Source organism: Malaclemys terrapin, chromosome 1 (assembly GCF_027887155.1).
Source record: "Malaclemys terrapin pileata isolate rMalTer1 chromosome 1, rMalTer1.hap1, whole genome shotgun sequence".
In the NCBI taxonomy this organism is placed as follows: domain Eukaryota; kingdom Metazoa; phylum Chordata; order Testudines; family Emydidae; genus Malaclemys; species Malaclemys terrapin.
In genome coordinates, this window is record NC_071505.1 from 67,355,334 (window position 1) to 67,376,603 (window position 21,270).

General features: G+C 40.6%; 1 protein-coding gene across 1 annotated transcript in view; it reads left to right on the forward strand.

The window, feature by feature from the left end:
- Window positions 1-21,270, forward strand: part of TRHDE (thyrotropin releasing hormone degrading enzyme) — a 308,520-nt gene that overhangs the window by 7,752 nt on the left and 279,498 nt on the right. The window contains exon 2 of the mRNA XM_054026638.1: window positions 33-306. Coding sequence (XP_053882613.1) covers window positions 33-306 — 274 coding nt within the window. The remainder of the gene's footprint in view (window positions 1-32; window positions 307-21,270) is intronic.

Sequence of the window (21,270 nt, forward strand, 5' to 3'; positions counted from 1 at the left end):
TGTCTTTTTTTTTCTTTTTGTTTGTGTTCCAGATTCCTTGGTGTTACACAGTTTTCTCCTACTCATGCCAGAAAAGCCTTTCCTTGCTTTGATGAGCCCATCTACAAGGCCACTTTCAAAATCAGCATCAAGCATCAAGCAACCTATTTATCTTTGTCCAATATGCCAGTGGAAACTTCTGTTTTTGAAGAAGATGGATGGGTTACGGATCACTTTTCGCAGACCCCTCTCATGTCCACATATTACCTGGCTTGGGCAGTGTGCAACTTCACATACCGGGAGACTACCACTAAGAATGGGGTTGTAGTAAGTATATTTAATGCTACACCTTTGGGTTCTGCATTGTTCTTAGAAAATTCTTGCTTTTTGTAAGGAAACATACCAGCAGTGCTTAGAGTACTTGCTTGTTTAACACTTATAAAGTTTCTTGTTTATTTCAGAATAATGAGCCTTTGTTCTGTTTTTAGCTTTTCCTGATGTTTTGGCATGTCTGATACATTTCAGAATATGCTACCTCACCAGGACAAGTTTCCTGAGAAGACTTTAAGCCTGTAAGTACATTACTGTATTTAGGCTTAATTTTTTTTTTCTGAAGTTTTCTTTTTGAACTTTTCTCTGGCCTTTTCAATTTAACAATCATCGAGCAACATACAGAGAGTGTGCAATAATACCGATGTAGTTCCAATGACCATCCTTCAATACTGATGCATAGTTTGGTATGCTGTTTGTGGGCACAAAGTTGTGGAAATGCACTTTCCTGCTTAGATCTCTTGCTTAAAAGCGTGACTTTTCCTGCACTCCTCACTTGGAGTCTCAGGTTGAAGGAAACAGTTCCGAGAGTTGTGATTTCTGATTATGACACGGTTGCTTGAGCTGCTGCCTTTAAAAAAAATCCTTTATGTCAGTTTTGTTTTTGTTTACAAATATCAAGTACAGCAGAATTGTATCACAAGCCAAAATATACATGAGAAATTCTGTCAGCTAAATAGATTTCAAAATACTGTCAATTTAGATTTTCTGTTGAATTTGCAGAAAAATTGCTCACTCTTGCCAAACTAATCTGCATAACAAAAATAGATTCAGTGTTTAAAAGCAGAGGGCTAGATTGGGGCCCAGGTAGTGGTGAGCGCCACTCACAGTCTATGGGGCTCAGGTTGGGACGCCTGAGGAAGGGGAGTACTGCCTCCTTGAGGATGGGGTGGCAGGGGGGACATGGGCCCGCTCAAGTCCACCGCGTTCCAGCCCAAGACCCTAACACTGGCAGAATGATCCACCACTGGGTTAGTGGGGATCCGCCCGCAACACGCTGAGCCTGTATCAGGCCAGCTCTCGACCAGACTATTGCTTGGTTTCCCTGGGCTGCTTCCTATTCTTCCCTTTGGGTGTACCTGTGTCCAGGGGTCAGCCTCAGTCTCCCCGGAATACACTGCCAAGGGTAGCAACAGCAGTTCCTCAAGTTCTGGAGTGACAGGGCTCTCTGGAAGCTCAGGCTGGTCTCTGGGGCAGCAACGCTTCTCCTTGGCACCCCTCTCCAGCAGCAGGGAAGAAGCATCTGTCTCCTTCGGCAGCTCCCTCCTCAATGAGCTGCTCGGCCAGCCTTTTATACTTACCCTTCCTGTTCTGTCCCTCTGCTTCTGGTGTGTGGTGCGTGGCCTTCCTGGCTCCACCCATCAGGTGGCTTGTGGCATTCCCTCCGCATCTGTGTCTGAGGGAGGCCATGCCTCCTCGCTACAGCACCCTTGTTGGCAGTCTCAGCAGAGAGGACAGGACTGGACAGCCAGGTATGCTGAGATACTCTCTCAGCCCAGAGGATGGTTCCACCTGTTCAATGTTTTTTCTCTTGTGCTCGTCATTTATACTGCACCCATCTCTGTGGTATCTTAGTGCTTGAGAAGTGAGCAGACCTGAGGGACTGATTTACACTGAATAATTCATTAAATAAATTTAGATTCTTTTTCAGCTCAAGTAATATATGAGAGCTTGAGCACCTTCAGTTTATTTTTATTCATACTTATTGAACAAATCTTTCTGCATTTTTATGGTGTGGAATGATTGCAAATATTTCATATTTGAGCTGTATTATTTCAATGTGATTGCTAAAATAAGCTGTGTTATTGTTTCTATACCCTCAATTTAAAGAATGCACAGGCACATCCAGGGTGCATTTAACATTTGTTTTTCCCAAACACTGGCACATGCAAATTTGAAAGTTTTTTCTTCACAACAATTTTGCCAGTAAAATAGAGTCACTGAAATGTTAATAGAAACTGTGCACAAAAGCGTGACCAAGGCAAATTCACTTACAAACATGAATAGATAGTCAAGGAAATTCACCTAGTGCTAGTGTTGAAGCACTTTCCCAATTTAAGGAATCTTGCTTCAACTGGTGCAACTTATGTGATGGTTTTTCTGTGCATAAATAAAGAACTTCACTCCTCAAGTACTGTCAGTCGATACTTTATTGAACTCAATTTCAATTCACAAAACATCTGAAAAAATATTGTCTTTTGTGACTTGACAGCATTCAAATAAATAAGATGCCTCTTCTGTTCTTATGGATCAGTCTTGCTGTACTGAACACTTTCCGGTTAGGATCAAGGGCAATTAAAACTTCCTAAAGAATAAAAGTTACATTAACAGCTGGCTTCATACTAAAAAAGGGATCAAGCATTCGTAGTTCAACCTCCCTCTGAAAGAATGACATTCCAATATCCAAATGCCTTTCAAGCCAGGTCAATGCACATGGCCTGATAATGGATTCCATCACAGGTTTTAATTTAATCTTAAATGGAAATTAACTTTGAGTAGCTAAAGTAGCCCATTCCTAAACAATAAAATGAAAATTGTTACTAATTATGAAATGTCACTTATTACATGCACACACTCACACGTTTAGTCATAGTTGTACATTACAAAGACTAATATGCATTTGAAAACAAGGAATCAAGGGAAGCCAGGCTTTCAGGAGCACAGCTCAGTCCATGTGAGCAATTAGCATAAAAGTTCAGTCCACATGAGGCCTGACCAGAGTCCATTCCAGAGCACATTTTTCAGAAACAAAGTCATCTCTTTGGGTGTTATAAGTCTGTATGATGCAGTGATTGCATGCTGTGAGCCTTGCAAGGAAAAATACAGAAATTGTGGAGTTTCTTTTAAACCACAGTGAAGCCCTTTCTCTTCTTCTGCTTAAGTGTATAATCCAGAAAGATCCACTAGAACAACCTTTAAACATTACATTCTCCACATACCTTGTTACTGTCTGAATTTTGTTAGATAATTACACACTTCTGGCTGGAAATTAGAATACATTTTCTAGCCATCAGAGCCATGAGGTTCTGGAACAGCCTCCCAATTGGCATTGTGGGAGCAAACAACTTCATTACTTTTAAGAGAGTGCTGGACAAATTTATGAGTAGAAATGTGTGATGGGATTGCTTGTGAAGGTGAGGAAAGGGCTGAGCAGCCCTGAGGGTCCCTTCTGGTTTTTGTCTAATGTTCCTAAAAATCTCATGCTTCAGGGTTTTAGCTGGTCAGGAAGGGATCGGAAATGACTAATGCTCTAAGGTGGCACTGACCATTCTTTTTCTCAGGTGTTTGGCTGGATGGATCTTGTTCACATGCTCAGGGTCTAACTGATGGCCATATGTGGAGTTGGGAAGGAATTTTCCCTCAATTCAGATTTGCCGTGACCGTTTTTGCCTTCCTCTGCATGAGATTTGGGTCACTTGCCAGGATCATCTCACTTAATGAGTTCCCTGCCACTGCAGGGGCCTTGGACACTGGTGCACCTCAGTCCCTCCTGTTCTCTGCCTGTAACACACAATAATTTAATCTCCTGAGGGCTATAATACCTTGGTTTAGTGTGTGGGTGCTGGATGGTTTGGTGGCTTGTGATACACAGGGTTAAATGATCTAGTGGTCCCTTCTGGCCTTAAACTCTCTGACTCTATAATTCTCACAATATCAAATATACACCACTTACCATTTTTAAGGGGAAAATCCTGAGGTCTATTCAGGGCCATATTGCACCATCCCTGACATTCCCATAAGTCCCTCCCTTCTTCGTTGTTGTCTTGCTGTCATCCCCTCAGTTCCTTGCAATTTCTTTTTCTTCTCTCATCCCTGTGATATTTCTTTCTTTCTTCTGGCCACCTTCCCATTCCTCTTCACTCTCTCCTGTGCCTTCTTCTCCCCAGCCCTCTCTTTCTCTTTGTTCTTCCTGCTCAGTCAGATAGACATAGAAACACACTCCCTCCTGCATGCCACTCCCCAGCCACACTCCACTGACTTCCTTTCTCACTTCTCTCTGCCAGCTTCCTGCCCCTCACTCCAAGTGGGGGGGATGGGTAATTGTTTACAGACCGGGAGGTATTAGCTGGTGATATGGGTTCCTTTACAGCTGGGAAGGGAAGGTATTGGGAAGCTTTTCTTCCACCCTGTTGCTCATGGAAGGTGGGTGGAGTCAGGGGCACTGGAACAGGGCGGGCCAGGGGGCTAGGATCTCATCACTTTTAAAAGTGACCACCAGATCATTTACTGGCTATAAGGGTGAGCGACAAGAGGAGAGGGGTGGAGAGGAGCGAGCAGAAGGCGGAGCCTCGGAGGAAGAAATGGCTTGGGAGCAGAGCCTCAGAGGGAAGCAGGGGTGGGGCCTTGGGGAGAAAGGGTAGCACAGGGGTTGGGCCTCAGGAGGAAGGGGCAGTGCAAGGTGGTGGGGCTATGGTTTGGGGGCTGGTGGGCCTTCCATTTTTAAGGAGTTTCAGTCGCCCCTGGGTGGAGTACAGCCTAGTGGCTTACAAGTGCTTGAGTGACTGCTGCTCACAGGGGGACTGGGTATGGAGAGGAGCAAAGTGAGGAAAGAATGCAGCTGGAATAGGAGAGGAGGCACTAGATAAATAGGAGCAGCACTGGGGCAGATAGGGAGAGAGAAGAGCAGTAGGAAGCAGGTAGGGATCTGACTAGTCAGTGAGGGTAGAGAGAAGAACAGCTTTTGGAGTGAGTTCAGCCAGGAGAAAACAGTGTGGCTTTTTTTGTTGTTGCCCCCACTCCCTTTCCACAACTATTCTGTTGTGGATCCTGACCAACAGGTTGGCTGAGGGGACAAGATGAGGTGTGAGTAGAGGTGACACATCGTGGGGGCATGCAGGGTAAAGTGCCCCTCCCTGCATGGGGAGGCACCAGTTGTCTATGGGCATTAGCATGGCTTTGGGCAGAGAAGTTGCAGTTCTGCACTCTGAAGTAAACTCTGCTGGATTGCTATTTGGCTTCAGTGTGAAGTATTTCACTGTCCTCCTAGTGACGCCAGCTATGGAGCATCAGCAAAGAGCAATTTTACCTGACAGAAAACTGCTATCTAGGTAAGAAAATTTGAGATGAGGCATGCTGAAAAAAATGCTGCCCTGCTCTTGGGTTGTGCTACCACACTGTATTACTGCCACTAGCTATAAAATAAACTATTGGTTAGTCACAGACATTATTTCAATAATACTGTATTATTCATAAGCAACAAATAATGCCACCTTAATAAGATATCCAGCATATGTCCTGCTTTCCCACGGGTTACTGTGTTAGTCATTAGCAGTTAGGAAAAAAACAGTACTCTAAACAGAATCCCATAGCTATGGTCTCATAAAATTCAATGTTTAACCTAATCTTCCCATGTACTAGGGCACTAATAGACCTGTGGTAGTATATTTGTTTATTCATTGGCCTTCAAAAAATGTTTTTTTCCCAAAAGGCTTTCATTAGAAACCAAAAATTTTATAAGGACTATGGTTAATAAACTTTTGTAAGCATGGCACTTCTAAAGTAATATTGAACTGAAAATATAAACACACAGGTCCTTGTGTCTTTCTACTGATTAATACTGAGTGATTATAAAACAACAATAAAAAGGGCTTGATGCTGTATACACTTTTTGCCAGGTGTAGTACTTACTTCCATAAGTAGTTCTGTTAACTTAAATGGGATAGAGCCCTAAGACATTAACACAAGGAATTGTAATCCTAGAAATTTTACCACATCCACCTTTGTCCACTGTTTTATTTCATGCAGGTATATTGAAAAAAGACTGTTAGTACATTAATTTTTAAATAAGAAATGGGCTAAAAAAATTCCCAAGCCAGGAACAAACAGAAACCTCTGATCAGCACCCATGTTAAACTGAATATGCAAGGGCATCCTTTAAAAAACATAAATTGCAAACTTGTAATCTGTTGTTATTGATTTCTGGTTGAATTTGCAAGTTGAATGCACCAGGAAAATACTGTACATATATAGTGCTTACTCTTTTCAAAAATCTCCCGGGTCAGCATTTGTGGCACATGCAGTATTTAAATGTGAAATTTAGTTTATTAACATAAATTCTCTGCAGCTTTCTGAAATGAATGTCATTGAATAGAAAGACTTACGAAAAGGAAACTGTGAAATTCCACTTTTATTTTTTGGCAGCCAAGACCAGCTGCTCTATGGGATACATAAGGTATGTTGCATTAAATCCTGTAGCCAAGCAAATAGTAGCAAGAAAAGTATGTGACAAACACAGATCAGCTTCCCACTTCAGGGTAGGCTGTATCTTTAAAACTGGCCCTTAATAAGGGGTGGCATGTGGCACACAACCATCAGGAGCAGACCAGAGGATAGATTGAAACTTATCCACAATTCCTTCCCTATTTCCCCCTTCCTCTGTGGAGAGTGGAGTAAATTATTTCACCTTACTTAATGGGCCAGTTTACTCCCCTCTGGGTACCTGGCCATCTACTCTGGCTGGCGAGTAGTGGGGGCGGAGCCAGGGCACCTTCCATTTCCCACCTTCTCCCTGTCCATTTACTCACGAAGTGTAGAAGAGAGTCCCTGTTTTCTCCACCTCTGGAGTCACAATCTGAGCAGGGGAGCAAGTGGGGGCCCTTATTCTCTGTTGTTCCACTGTGAAGCTGAGTAAAGGCTGTGACTGCAGCTGGGCAAAATTTTTCAACTGAACCAGTATTTGGTGAAAAATGCAGATTCAGTCACACTGAAATAATTCATGAATTCATGTCAATTTCATTGAATTGTTTTGTTCAGAAAAAAATTCAGAAAATAATGTTGAGAACTTTTTTATTTGAATTGACTTTTTGTTTAGAAATTTCCTTTTATTTAAAAAAATTAAGACATTAAAAAAACTCAAAATCAAAATGAAATGTTTCATTTCAGGTCCAATATAATGTTTGTTGAACCCAAAAGGATTTTTTTCTACTTTCCAGTTTGCTGAAAATTTGGAAAAAATTGGCTTTTGGTTGAGACTGGAAATTTTTTTTTCTTGTGGTTTTTTTTTTTTTTTTTTTTTTTTTTTTTTTAGGACTGACAGCAAACTGAAAAAAATCTATTATTTGCTCAGGCCCAGCTGTGACAATACAGTGCTCAGTAAAATGCAAGCAAGTGTATCATACTATGCCTTTTCTATACAGTGTCCCTTTATGCTTCCTTAGTTCTTTTATATTCTACTGAAGTACCAGATTATTTGACATCACTCACTCATTATCTAAGGTCTCGGTCCTGCTTCCACTGTAGCAACCTGAGTTTTGCTATTGACATCAGTCAGAAATGGATCAGGCTTTTAGCTAGATACATGAGTCTAAAGGTTTCTGTGTGAGCCAAACTCTTTCTATAAAAGCAAAAGTGAAGCAAAACGTAATCTTTAGGAAAGATCTCACCCCAGGACAACATGAAGGTGAGCACATTCCTGCACCAGCATGAACATCGGTCTGTCAAACCAATGTTATCGTGTGCACCTACAGCAACTTTATTCTATAGAGTGAAAATGGAAATGCTTAGGCAGGTGTCTTAGCTGACATCTATTTGAGTGACAGATACAGTATTTGTGAGGCAGGAGAGTGATGTGTGCTTTTATTTATTTATAAAGCAGTCTCTCCTCCAAGGTTTCAGTACGTTTTAAATCATACTTTTCATACAGGAATTGAGGGTATTTGTTTTTTGTAGCATGGCGTCAATGATCCCTGGAGTTAGGGATGCATAATTGTTTACATTCTAACTCCTTTTGAGTCACTTGAGCTTCTGTAACAATCACTGTTCAGTCTAAATTCTAGGCTTGACTTCTGTCCAACATGATTTTTTTTTAAAGCTGTCTAGTTATTTTTGAGTACAAGTAGGATGAATATGTACATTTTCCTCTGAAGCTGTGCTCGGAAATATTCTGCATTCAGTGGAGACATGCCTGTTTACACCGGCTGAGGAGCTTCTCCGTTTTTATTATGTATTTTATTTTATTGTTACGGATGCAACAGTATAACTTTTGTAAACTCTGTGAGTAAAATTCATCCACCTGGGAGGGTGTCACAATGTAGCTACCTGTTTGCAGATCTTTATGTGCAGTGAGGCTGGCACAACTTTTAATGATTTCTTTCCTATCACAGCTGTAAATTTACAAAGTGCAGGGACAGCTGGTGGAATGGTTTGCAGATTCTCCCAGCTGGTGTTCATTCGATAACCTAACCCTATATCTGAGGCTACACTTGCGTATGTTTTTTTTTATTCAGTGTAAATGCTATGCAGCTGTGGGGAGAGAATGAGGGGAAAGGTTGTTCTGAGGTCTTTTCAGTCTCTGGTGTAACAACAACTGAAGCAGCTGATGATCTGACAGAGTGCCATGCACTTTGCCCATCCCCTCCCATCCATGGCATACCCCCTACACACAAGGTGGGGACAGGTGGCATAGAACTGGCTATGCTGGCTTTGTTCCACCCAAGGAAAGGATTCCCCTGTGTCAGGGGAAATCCTGAGCTGCTCCTTTTAGGGTAGCTTTCTGGCTCCTTTGTGTTGTTGAGAAAGCAGCCAGAACTGAGAATTGAGCCTGTTGTGTTCTTACTTGGAGCAGCATTATCTGAAACAGATTATGTTTCTGCTGAAAGACAAGGGGCTTAAAGTGTAAAAAAAAAAAAAAAAAGTTATCCCACCATGGATTATCCTGAAAAATATTTGTCAACAAGTTATATATTGTAACTAATGTCAGATATTATTTAGTTCCTGGGTTGGAGACTTCATCAAATCATGTAGAGATTAGTTTAGATGAGGAGGATTTGTGTAACCTTTAACTTTACAGAGCTATAGTGGCACATTCATAAATCCTAGCCTCATGCCACAGAAAGTAGTAAATCCCATATTTTTAATAAATGAGCAGGTAGGGTAATAGATATATACTGATCACTCCAAATACCACTGAAACCTGCCACAAGGTTTTAACACAGCAGTTCTTTCACAGCATTCAGCAGGGCTGTTTAGCAGTTTAGGACAGGATGTTAAGAATAATACCATATTCATTTGAAACTGCTCAGGGGATCTAGAAGGCAGAATGTAATTACCTACATTGACATTTGGCTGGTACACCTCTGTACACCTCCTCTTCTTTTACAAAAAGTGCTGGGTAGTTTTAATGGCCATAACTGGCTGAAACCTCAGTTTGAGTTCTAATTTCAAAGACGGAAGCAACTGAATTAATACATGATGGGCATTAGCTCAAAGGACAGAGTTCCACCTCTTGAATTATTAGCCTCACTTTCAGCACCATCTATATGCTCCTTGGAGGTCTCCCATCTGTTTATTCATATACCTACTCAACTATGTAGAGCTAACTGGATCACAGCACGTGGCTGAACAGCAGCAGATCATGTCTTACTACATTTATACTGAGGAGTGTTTCTACACACTTTAAATTTTATAGTGCTCTGGAGTGTATTGATAGTTTCCCTTTAAATACCAAGAACAAATGGGAGCCAATTTTATACCTGTGAGAAAGTTGTCAGAATTTTTTTTGTCGAACCCAAGTAATTAATATACAATTATACAGTATCTAAACCAGATACCCAAATTAGTAATATTAATGCAAACTAAAGTGCATTGGTTCATTTACAGTAGCATATATAGAATATGTATATAATGTATAATAATATAAATGTATGTAATTTCTAACCAGCTCTACCTCACAGAAGGTGTAAAGGGCAACATTTCCCATTGAATGTATAAAATAATGTACCGTACTGAAATGCAGTTTTGCTAAATGGTTTTCAGGCTATGGAAACTGAATGAGCAATGGCCAAAACTAGGTTTACCCTTTTTGACCAACCTATGTGTTTTTTCCCCATGCATTCCCATTTGAAATGTGGTAGACATGCAGTTCTGGAGATAGAAAATGGAATAATCTCAAAGAATATCAGATGAGTGTTTCTGCCCCCAATAGACTTTATTTAAATCACCTGTCAGCAGAACCACTAGTAGACTTTTGTCCTTTATTAGAAACACTCCTATGAGCACATGCCCATGTATGCTGAACTCAAGGTTGAATTTATACAAAGGTATGTGTTTGCAAATCCCTGACTTGAATGAGCATTTTGTGTCTGCAATTCTGGTTCATGCAAAAGTGTGCACATATTGTTGCACATAAATTTTTTTTAAAACATTCCTGCTATACTGGTTATTACTGAGAAATGGGGTCTTTGTTATCTCTCTATATCTAGTATATTTTTGGAAGACATAGCAGGTGCTCTTTTGGAACCTCATCCAGAAATATTTTCTTTTCTCTAGCAGAGATTTAGTTAGAATTCCCGAAGTGGCTGTGTTTTTTAGTATCTTTATCATGATCTGCTCTTTAACCCATGATCTGTGGAGCAGTATTTCATTCTCATGTTGAAAAAAGCCAAGGTAGGGATTGTTTTGCTTAGAACTGGCTAGTATTTATTCTCAGGGATAAGGCAATTGGGCTCAATTGGAATTTTTGGCTGTTGTGTTTAGTTAATGGGAGCAGAAGATCTACAATTATATTGTAATCTATGCATTGGGAAACAAATTGGTAACAAATATTTTTTAGGTCCTAATGTAAAAAACATTGTGAGGTAGAGTAAACACTACTACATTTTTACTGGCAAACAGAAAAAGCCATCTGTGAGAACACAGCAAGGGTGTATTGAAATGAACATGGCAGGGCAGCAGAACAGTTGCTCGTCAGGGAGTACATCATGCATTGGTGTAGAAAAGCAAGTCTGAAATGCAACCAGAGGTCTTGCACATCAACTGACCCATCCCTAGAGGAGCAATCATTCAACACTATGCATGAACACACCAGGGCATGTAGTCTGGACAATCTTCACAGCCTCTGAGGATATGTAGTCCTGTATCAGTGATGTTGTGTCATGATCTAGCCCAATAATGTGCATGAGGAAGGAGGAAGAGGATGGGGGGCGGACTTTTTAGTGAAGATATAGTGGCCTGGGATTAAGAAGCTGTTGAAAAATCTCAAAACTGTGATTTTGAAGCTCTTCATTAGGCAGGACCTTCCTTTGACAGCTAGTAAAAGAAGTTGGTGAGGGCCCACTCTCAGAATTACTGGGAAACAACTTTGTGAAACTCCCACTAGTATATACATGAAAGCTGCTTGAGCAGCAGAAAAAAAACAGAAAGCAAAAATATGTATGGAAATGAAGATTTGTAATTTGCATGGTTACAATAGGGCATATTATAACATTTGTCTTTACTACAAAATACTCCGATGACTCACACAGGATTGAAGAATGATTACGCTACTGCAAAGTATTGTAAGGAAAAAAGGATTAGTGAATCATAATACAGCTGGTTATATGGAGATGCTAATTGTCATAGTTTTGATATTTATGCGTTGATGGGTAAAAAGAAATATACAGAGCACTGTATTGTAGATACATATGTACTGTAATGGTACCAGAGATGGGTGAGTGTTAAATTATTCAACCCATCCCCATGTTGAGGTTGCATGATTGATGCTACTTTTTGGCACATATATGCTGAAATCCAGGAAGCAGCCACACTGGGACTTTGCTACAAGAACGATCTGCTGTAAAAGATGTTTCTTTTCAGATACAGTGGGTCATATACTAGCAATGGACAAACCTACTGAAGTCTTGATGATTGGTTCTGGTAAACAATTCTAAGTTCAAGTGCTTATCACTACTTTTTGAGCTCCCTCACCACAATTTTGACCCCTCCTTGCTGGTGATTCTTAGGGGACGTCTATACTTACCTCCGGGTCCGGTGGTAAGCAATCAATCTTCTGGGATCGATTTATTGCGTCTTGTCTAGATGCGATAAATCGATCCTGGATCGATCCCGGAAGTGCTCGCTGTCGACACCGGTACTCCTGCTCCGTGAGAGGAGTACGCAGAGTCGACGGGGGAGCCTGCCTGCCGCATGTGGACCCGCGGTAAGTTCGAACTAAGATACTTCGACTTCAGCTACGTTATTCACGTAGCTGAAGTTGCGTATCTTAGTTCGAAGTGGGGGGTTAGTGTGGACCAGCCCTTAGACTGGCTCTTTTCCTCTAATAGTACTGTGGCCGCCCCCCAACATCTGGTCTCTTGAACTGCTTCATGCTGACAGAGAGCTATGTGTTGATTACAACTCAAGCCCATTTAGGGGATTGTGATCTCTCTCTCTTTCTTTCTTTATCCTGTCTCTGAAAGGTACTCATCCTCCTGTTTAACAAGAAACCACCATCAACCATATTCACTAACTCTCTCCAAACACACACACACCAATTGTGGATACATTACTTATTACTTATTTATTACTCCTGATTTTGCTGGCATGGCAGAAAAGTATAGGACAAGTAGGGCAGTGGCAGTTGAATCTTCTGTTTTGTAATGGGGACTTTTTCAAATAACTTGGCAGGAATCACCAGTTTTGCTTGAGCTGACCTGGCCAGTCAGTAGGTGATATTTAGGAGAGGCTTACGGCCAGCCCTCGCACCCATGGTAATATTGAAGATGAATCTCAGACCATTTCAGTATGTAGGCACAATACAGTGAGTTAAGTCTATAAAGGCAGCTGTGAACAGACTTTGTTAGTTAAGGGACATAGAATCCAAGTCACTGCTGGGTAAGCAGGTTCAAATCTATTAACTTCAGTGTTTTTGAGCCAACTTCTGCCATGGACAAATGTGACCCACTTTATCAATCCTATATATACATGTTTTAGTCAGTATAACCTAAATATTATTTAGGGCTCATTCTTGCAGTCTTTACTCAATCAGAATTCCCACTGAGTGTAAAATTGCATGATAAAAATATTAAGCAATTAAGAAAAAGTTTCTTACAGGTATTAGTTGAATGTTTAATTACTTTAAAACTATTTTAGGAGTAGGGTAGGTGGAGGAGGAGAGAAATGATGGTTTCTTTAAAACCTCCAACCAATTATAAAAATATGCAATACATATTTAGAGTTTTCTGGGCTAAATTTTCAAATTTTTGTGCCCAAATTTAGACTCCTTAAAGGGTTCTCATTTTCAGAAATGCCCTCTGAAAGTCAGACCTCTTGAAGATGTCCCAACTGGGTCACCCAAAACCACTAGTTGCTTTTGAAAATGTAGGCCTCTGATTTTATTTTCGTTGTTGTAAAGATCTTGAAATGCTTGGGCCAGATGGGCCAGTCTGGCTGGGCCTGAGCCGAGACTAGTGTATCTTTTCATTATACATAGGTTGCTGGCAGAATATAATGCAGCACAGACGTGAATGCACTGAATACTAAGTAAAGAGAAGTGGGCAGATTTTTTTTTCTTAAATTTCCTACCTCATTCCTGGGTTGCTGCAGACGTGCCACAAATTCTATACTGTACAAATATCTTTAACACAAATAAAACACTAAAAATTGATTTTTTTTTGGTGTGGAAAATTCTTTTTATTGTCACACTGAACACTAATTTCATTTCATTACCACATCCCCAGCTGCATTCACAGTGAAGTCCCATATCTCCTTAACACAAAGTTAATAGGAATAAAAAAAACCCCAAAACAAAACATATAATTGTTGCTTGAAAATTCCATCTAGGCTAGAAATGGAAAGCTACTGAAGAATTTAACCAATCTATATACACCTCTACCCCAATAGAATGCGATCCGATATAACACGAATTTGGATATAACGCGGGAAAGCAGCACTCCGGGGAGGGGGAGAGGGGGGAGCTGCGCGCTCCAGCAGATCAAAACAAGTTCAATATAACGCGGTTTCACCTATAACGCGGTAAGATTTTTTGGCTCTCAAGAACAGCATTATATCGGGGTAGAGGTGTATCTGGCTAGTACCAGAAAAATATGTATCACTTATCCAACGTGTATGGGAACCCCAGAATGAAAAGATTGGATGTTCAGTACGTTAACTTATCACCTGAAAGAAACTGACTGGAATTTTGTACCATTTTATGCTCATCAGCATTCAGCAACATTGCATGAGAGAGGAAAAAATACAGAAACATAAGGAAGAGAGATAAAAGGAGAGAGAGCTGAAAAAAGATAAATGACTGTGCTGTCAGTGCAGTATAATGAAAATGAAATCAGTTGTAGGCAATGCCCAATTGCACAATGTGGATAGCCCCAGACAGTGTTTTCAATAAAAATATATTTCTTATTTCCTTTCTTTACTAATGTAAAGATAAATGACTTTGTTGTAATTGTACTGCAATGGAAATACCGTCCCGGATCCTACAAATTCTTAAGTGTGTCTCTAACTTTACTCATGTGAAGAGCCCCATTGACTTTGATGGCTTTGTCTACAATGGAAAAAATGACTGTTAGACAATGTGCTAACTAACATTTTCTACTTACATAGAAAGTAGTTGAGCCTTTAGTGTGGACCAATGCAGTCATATTTAAACATGTTAGCTGCTCACAGCTACCCTGGTTAGCTCACAGCTACCCAGGCAAACATGTCTTAAGATGAAACTTTAAAAGCGATAGAGTTTCTGATTTTCTAACAAGGGGTCAACTATGGGTAGCCACGACCTACTGACATGTTTTGAAATGGAGCTCTTTGTCCTCACTAAGGGCAAAATTGTGTTTAATATCATGTTAGTTACAATGCTTTAGCTAACACATTTTCTAAGATGATGTATTTTCCTAAAATAGGAAGGCCTTAATGGGACTATCCATATGAATAAAGTTACATATGTGCTTAAGCATTTACAGGATCATGAGCAAAATTTAACAGAAATGCATGTTTTAAAATCATAGGAAAGGAATATTTTCAAGAAAAAATTCCTTTCCTATATCTATCACCAATAACAGCATAGATTACCAAAGCAGAAATAATAAAAATCTAATTTACATTTCACTGAAATTTTCAGTTTTGTTTATAGTCAGGTTCTAATCAGTTTCATATTCAGTTTTTTAGCACAGTGCTGCAATGTTTGGATGTCAACTACAATAGGGAAATGTGTATTTGTTTAAAAATCTATTTGTACTAGAATTACAAAGAAACCAAAGAAATAATGACAACAGTAAAAACATACTATTTCTGTTGGATTTAGACTTTGTAAAAGTTTGTTTTTAAAAATGTAAATGTTGCATCAGTTTGACCTGACAGTGTCCCTCTAAGGAATTTAGCCTTGAACAACAATAAACTGTTTACAAACCAGTATTTTCTTTCATGTTAACTTCTTAAAGCTGCTGACTTGGTGCAATCAGAGCAGCTATTTGCAATTAAAAATATCCCTGATCACCTAGTTAAACCATAGCTATGGTATTTTATAATTGCTATGGTGTTGGGCTATTAGCTATTCACAGTAGCTCAGATACAAGTAGATAAAGCCATCCAGTCACATATTGCAGCCAGAAAGATACACACTTTGGATATATTTCCTTTTTCTTCATCTTGGCTTACTTATATGTGTAAAAATCATTTCTCCTGGCACCTGCGAGTGTACAGGGGGCTTCTGTATCAGAACACCTGTACTTTTCAAGACCAGTTTCAAATTTAGAAAAGTACTAGGAGTGTTGTCTATTTTTAATATACTCCAGCCCTTCTGTAGTTTTAGTTTTCTGTTTGTTCCCTCCATTCTGTGTCTTTGAGCTGTGGAAGAAGAAGTGCATGATGGGTAACATAACTTTCATTTGCTATGATCATTGCTTTTGAGATGCTTTGAATTAGATATTCAGAAATGGCATCACTTTTAAAATTTCATCTTAAATATATCTGAGTAAGTCTTTTCAAAGTAGGTTAATAGTCTTCATAAATGAGGTTCTGTTTGAAACTCTTATAGTCATTTTCATTTTCTGGGTCACCCATCTTATTGCACCTTGAGTGTCAGTCATCTACAGTTGTGGGAGAGCAAAACCAACCATCTTTAAGCAAAATCATTTCAAAAGCAATAACATGAATTTTTTAAAAGAAACCATGTTGTATTCTTTCTTGGCTTTTTCATCTGTGGTTTTATTTTTAATATTCACTGGGTGTTTCTACCCACTACTACAGGAAAAAAATGTGTCTTGAAGTCAGAGAAAAATCTCAAAATGCTGCCTCCTTTAGTCATACAGAAATCATGTGACACAACTCAGGCAGTTGCTTTGATAGTCTTCTGTTTGTGTTAGTGTCTGTAGTTTAGATGAGTGGTCTAATTATTCGATCCATTGGTCTGATTCCTGAGTCCCCAATGACATAGGATTTAGTGTTTGTGTTATAAAATACCTGCTCTAGTCAGTGTATGAGAACATTTCAATTTTTACAAGCTCAGAAGGCCTGCTACTAAGCTCGGTACACCATTTGTATTTGATATCTTCCTAGAGCTTTAAGAAAGCCTACTACTTTAGGTTAGTAGTCTGACAAACTCAGTCTCAATTTCAACCATAATAACAAAGCAGACACACAGGATATATATACATAAAGCTTTCCAGAGTCACTCCTGTAGGTCCTGCTCATACATGCTTTGCAGAATGATCAGGTGGATCTAGAAATTGAGTTATAGGGGCATGTATTGCCTTTGCAGCTTTTTTTTCAGCTCTGGTATGCAGTCCATATAAAGAAAATGATGAGAAGAATCAACAATGTAGCGAAAGTGGTGTCTGCCAGTCTGAGATCTAGTCCTTATAGGAGTGAGTTTTACCCCAATAGCATGGGGTGTAAATTGAGCCCCCGCATGCCATCACAGACATTTCTGGGCCTGGGAAAGAGAAATCATTTTCCGGGGCTCTGCTGCTAATGACACTGCTTGGAAGTATGTTGTGAGTCAGTGCATTGTCTGGTTCACTGGCCATGCCCGCCTTCCCCGGCCATTGCTGCCCACTTTTCAGATTACGTTGGCAGATGCCCGCTATAGAAAGATCTGTGAATGTCCTGTGTGTCCCTCATCTCCTTTCGGGTGCACTTTCTGCATTGAGGACCTCCACTCTGGTAAAACCAGAAGCTGTCGTGAATGAAGCCCGTATTGTTGCAAACCGTCAATGATCTACTGACCCTTCTTTTTCCATTAGTAAACTAACTGGGAAGTGATCAAACCCAGCTGTAAAAGTAATAAGAAATGTTTTGAACTTGTAAGTGGACTGTGTGGAGACACTGGCAATAATAGAAAGTTGCTTATGGTATTTATCAGTCTCTGAAATAGACTATATCATGATCAGTGGAAGTGGAGTCAGAGGGCCCATGTTCCTTGAAGCAATTTGACAGGTTTCAGAGTAGCAGCCGTGTTAGTCTGTATCCGCAAAAAGAAGAACAGGAGTACTTGTGGCACTTTAGAGACTAACAAATTTATTAGAGCATAAGCTTTCGTGGACTACAGCCCACTTCTTCGGATGCATATAGAATGGAACATATATTGAGGAGATATATATACACACATACAGAGAGCATAAACAAGTGGGAGTTGTCTTACCAACTCTGAGAGGCCAATTAATTAAGAGAAAAAAAACTTTTGAAGTGATAATCAAGCTAGCCATGTACATTGGCCAAACTGGACAGTCTCTACGCAAAAGAATTAATGGACACAAATCTGACATCAGGAATCAAAATACTCAAAAACCAGTGGGAGAACACTTTAACCTGTCTGGTCATTCAGTGACAGACCTGCGGGTGGCTATATTACAACAGAAAAACTTCAAAAACAGACTCCAAAGAGAGACTGCTGAGCTGGAATTGATATGCAAACTAGACACAATCAACTCCGGTTTGAATAAGGACTGGGAATGACTGAGCCATTACAAACATTGAATCTATCTCCCCTTGTAAGTATTCTCACACTTCTTATCAAACTGTCTGTACTGGGCTATCTTGATTATCACTTCAAAAGTTTTTTTTCTCTTAATTAATTGGCCTCTCAGAGTTGGTAAGACAACTCCCACTTGTTTATGCTCTCTGTATGTGTGTATATATATCTCCTCAATATATGTTCCATTCTATATGCATCCGAAGAAGTGGGCTGTAGTCCACGAAAGCTTATGCTCTAATAAATTTGTTAGTCTCTAAGGTGCCACAAGTACTCCTGTTCTTCTTTTTTCTTGAAGCAATTGTTATTGACGGACACCAGAAAAACAGGGAATATGGGGTGTTAGGCTGAAAGCAATTCAGCCACATTGACAGAGCAGTGCACAGGGTTTAGTAAAGTTCCACTTGTTCAATTTAACCTGCATTCAGCATCACTCTTTGCAAATGTGTGAGCTGTGAGTTCTTGGCAGTGCAGCAGCTGGCTAATGGAACTCAGTTGGAAGCCTCCTGGATTTGCAGACACAAACCTAGCCCAGCGATGGACCCACTGGAAGGAGTCGTCCAAGCTGTACACAGACCTGGCCATGCAGTGGGATGACCACAGCTGGAAAGTAAAACCATTCTTTTACTTTTATGGGGAACAAGGCAATCTGTACCTCTCTGAAGCTTGCCACTTCCTCAAGCCTAGGAGTCCTGGGGACTTATTGCTCCCCAAAGCAGTATGAAACGGTGGAGCGAGACATGTTTTTTTCTTGAGAGACCAGTCCAGAGGAGAGGGGATAGACCTCTATGTTACTGCCTTATGCACATTGGCTGCTACATGCAATTTTGGGGCCTTGTGGTTGTTACCTGTGAGAAGGGCTGCTCTGGATGGCGATCTCACATTAGACACCTTAGTCATAGCGCATGCTGCGAAAATCTCAGACAGGATGAAAGCTCTACATGGCACAATGCTCTCAGAAGTACATTCAGTGAGACAACAGCAGTGGATGCATTTACTGTGAGAGATGGCATGTGCTAGCAAAGCAGAAGTTTCCCGCATGAGGACAGCATTGTAAGGAATGTGGCAAAAAGCAGAGGAGCATCTCAGAAAGATTCTGTTGGATTTGTACAAGAGGAGGATTGTCCCATCAGATAGAAGTGATGACATCATGACTGTCTCCTTGGGTTCAGGCTGTTGGGACAAGAAACCAACAAGGGATAATGTCAACCTCCTGTGCATGCAACAAGATTAATAGGGAAATGTGCGCCGTGTGATTTCAGCTGGATAGTGGGGCTTCCTGCAGTGTGATTCCTCAGGGTGAATTGGACTCGATCACACCCGTTACAGACAGCAAGCACACTCTAACAATGTACAATATGAGCATGATGCAGCCTGTAGGAAAATATGACCTTATAGTAACTAATCTGAAAAATGACAGATGGCACCAACTGAAGTTTGTGGTGGTGAACAGTAAGTACCACAGGCCCCTCTTGGGAAATACAGCCCTAGGGTGCAGCATCAGAATTGTATAGCTGCAGAGCAAGAAGCAAAAGGGGGAGTTCCAAGGACAATGGAGACAATTTTAAAATGTATTTTCAAAGGCAATGGGTGCCTGGAAAGAAAACTGCAACTGGGAGTAGACCCCATCATGCAACCTGCGTGCTTATAAAGAAGGAAAAAAATCCAGTGTCACTACTTAATCTAGTACACAAGGAGCTTGAAAGTCTGCAGAGCAGGGGTATCATAACACAGAGAGAAGTACAACCTGGGTAAGAAGCATGGTGGTAGTAAAGAAGCCATCAGGCAAATTACGCATCTGCATAGACCCAAAGGTACTGAACCAGGCATTGAAAAGATGGCACTCTCCATTGTCCACAATTGATGACATCTTGCCAGAACTTTCCAAAGCCAGAACTTTTATGGTCTGTGACGGAGGAATGGTTTTGACATATAAGCCTGGATAAAAAATCCAGTATGCCAATGACCTTTGCAGCACCATTTGGTCACTACAGATGGTTTCACGGGCCAATGGACATAAGCCCAGCACCACAGATATTCCAGAGAAGGTTCACTCAAGGGTTGGGAGGCTGTCTGGGGTGACAATAACTGCAGGTGCTGTCATTATTGTAGGTAAAGAGAACAATGATCCAGAAGCTGGACAAGTTTATGACAGAAAACTACAAGCTTTCCTGCAGCAGTGCACGGACAAGAACATAAAACTGAACCTAAAAAAATGCAAATCAGACAGCAGAAGGACTGAAATCAGAGCCCAACAAAATCAAGGCAGTCTGAGATAAACCAGCTCCAATGGATGTGAAAGGGCTACAGCACTTCATGGGAATGATAAATATTCTGTCCAAGTTCTGTCCATACCTGGCTACAGTAGCGGAACCCATACGTCTGCTCATAAGGCAGGATGTTGAGTGGGACTGGGCAGGTCTGCAGTTGCAAGCATTTGATACACGGAAACTAAAGATAATGGATGCCCCTTTCCCCAAGTACTACCAGCTAGGAGAGCCACTGATATGCCAGTGTGATGCATTGGAGGAAAGATTGGGAGTAGTTGTTTTGCAGGAGCAGACAGTCGTTTACGCCAGCAGAGTGCTGACAGAGACTGAACAGGAGTATGCCCAAATAGAAAAATTGCTTCTGGCTGTGGTATTGGAGTAGAGCGATTCCAAGAATGTCTTAATGCCAACTGGCAAGGGGAGGCACAGAGGGGTTACAGAATCTCATGAGTCTGATGTGTACATTCTAGTTCATCAAAGAATGTCATGTGAGGTCTCAAATGAAAGCTAATGTCATACTGGTCATCAATATCATTGTGAAATGTATGTATATGTACTATGCAAGGAGTTATGTATCTGTACCAGAAAATTATATTCTTAAGCATGTAAGATAAAAACAGGTAATCAAAGGGTTACATGCCTTTGACTGTTTCCTCCAGACAGGAGGTAAGAAACATATCTCTCTGTTGGGATGCACATGAAGCATTGCAAGTTAACATAACATTTGCCCATTTACATACAAAAATCAAATGTAAATGACGAGATGTGAAGTCAACAGGAAAGGAGCACACAGGAATAAACCAGCTATTGGGGTTTATATTACCTAGGAGTAAAGACAATGAACTTCAGGAGTATTTCTGGCACAGAAGACACCCAGGTATCCTGCACCTAGGAAGTAGACAGCGCTTTTGCATTTGTAAAAGTGGGGTCTCACCCAGGCTTGGTTGAAAATGCCGCAGAGGGCTTTGGGTGACCTAAACCTCTGTAGACAGGAAGTTAAACTGTTAGTTAAGC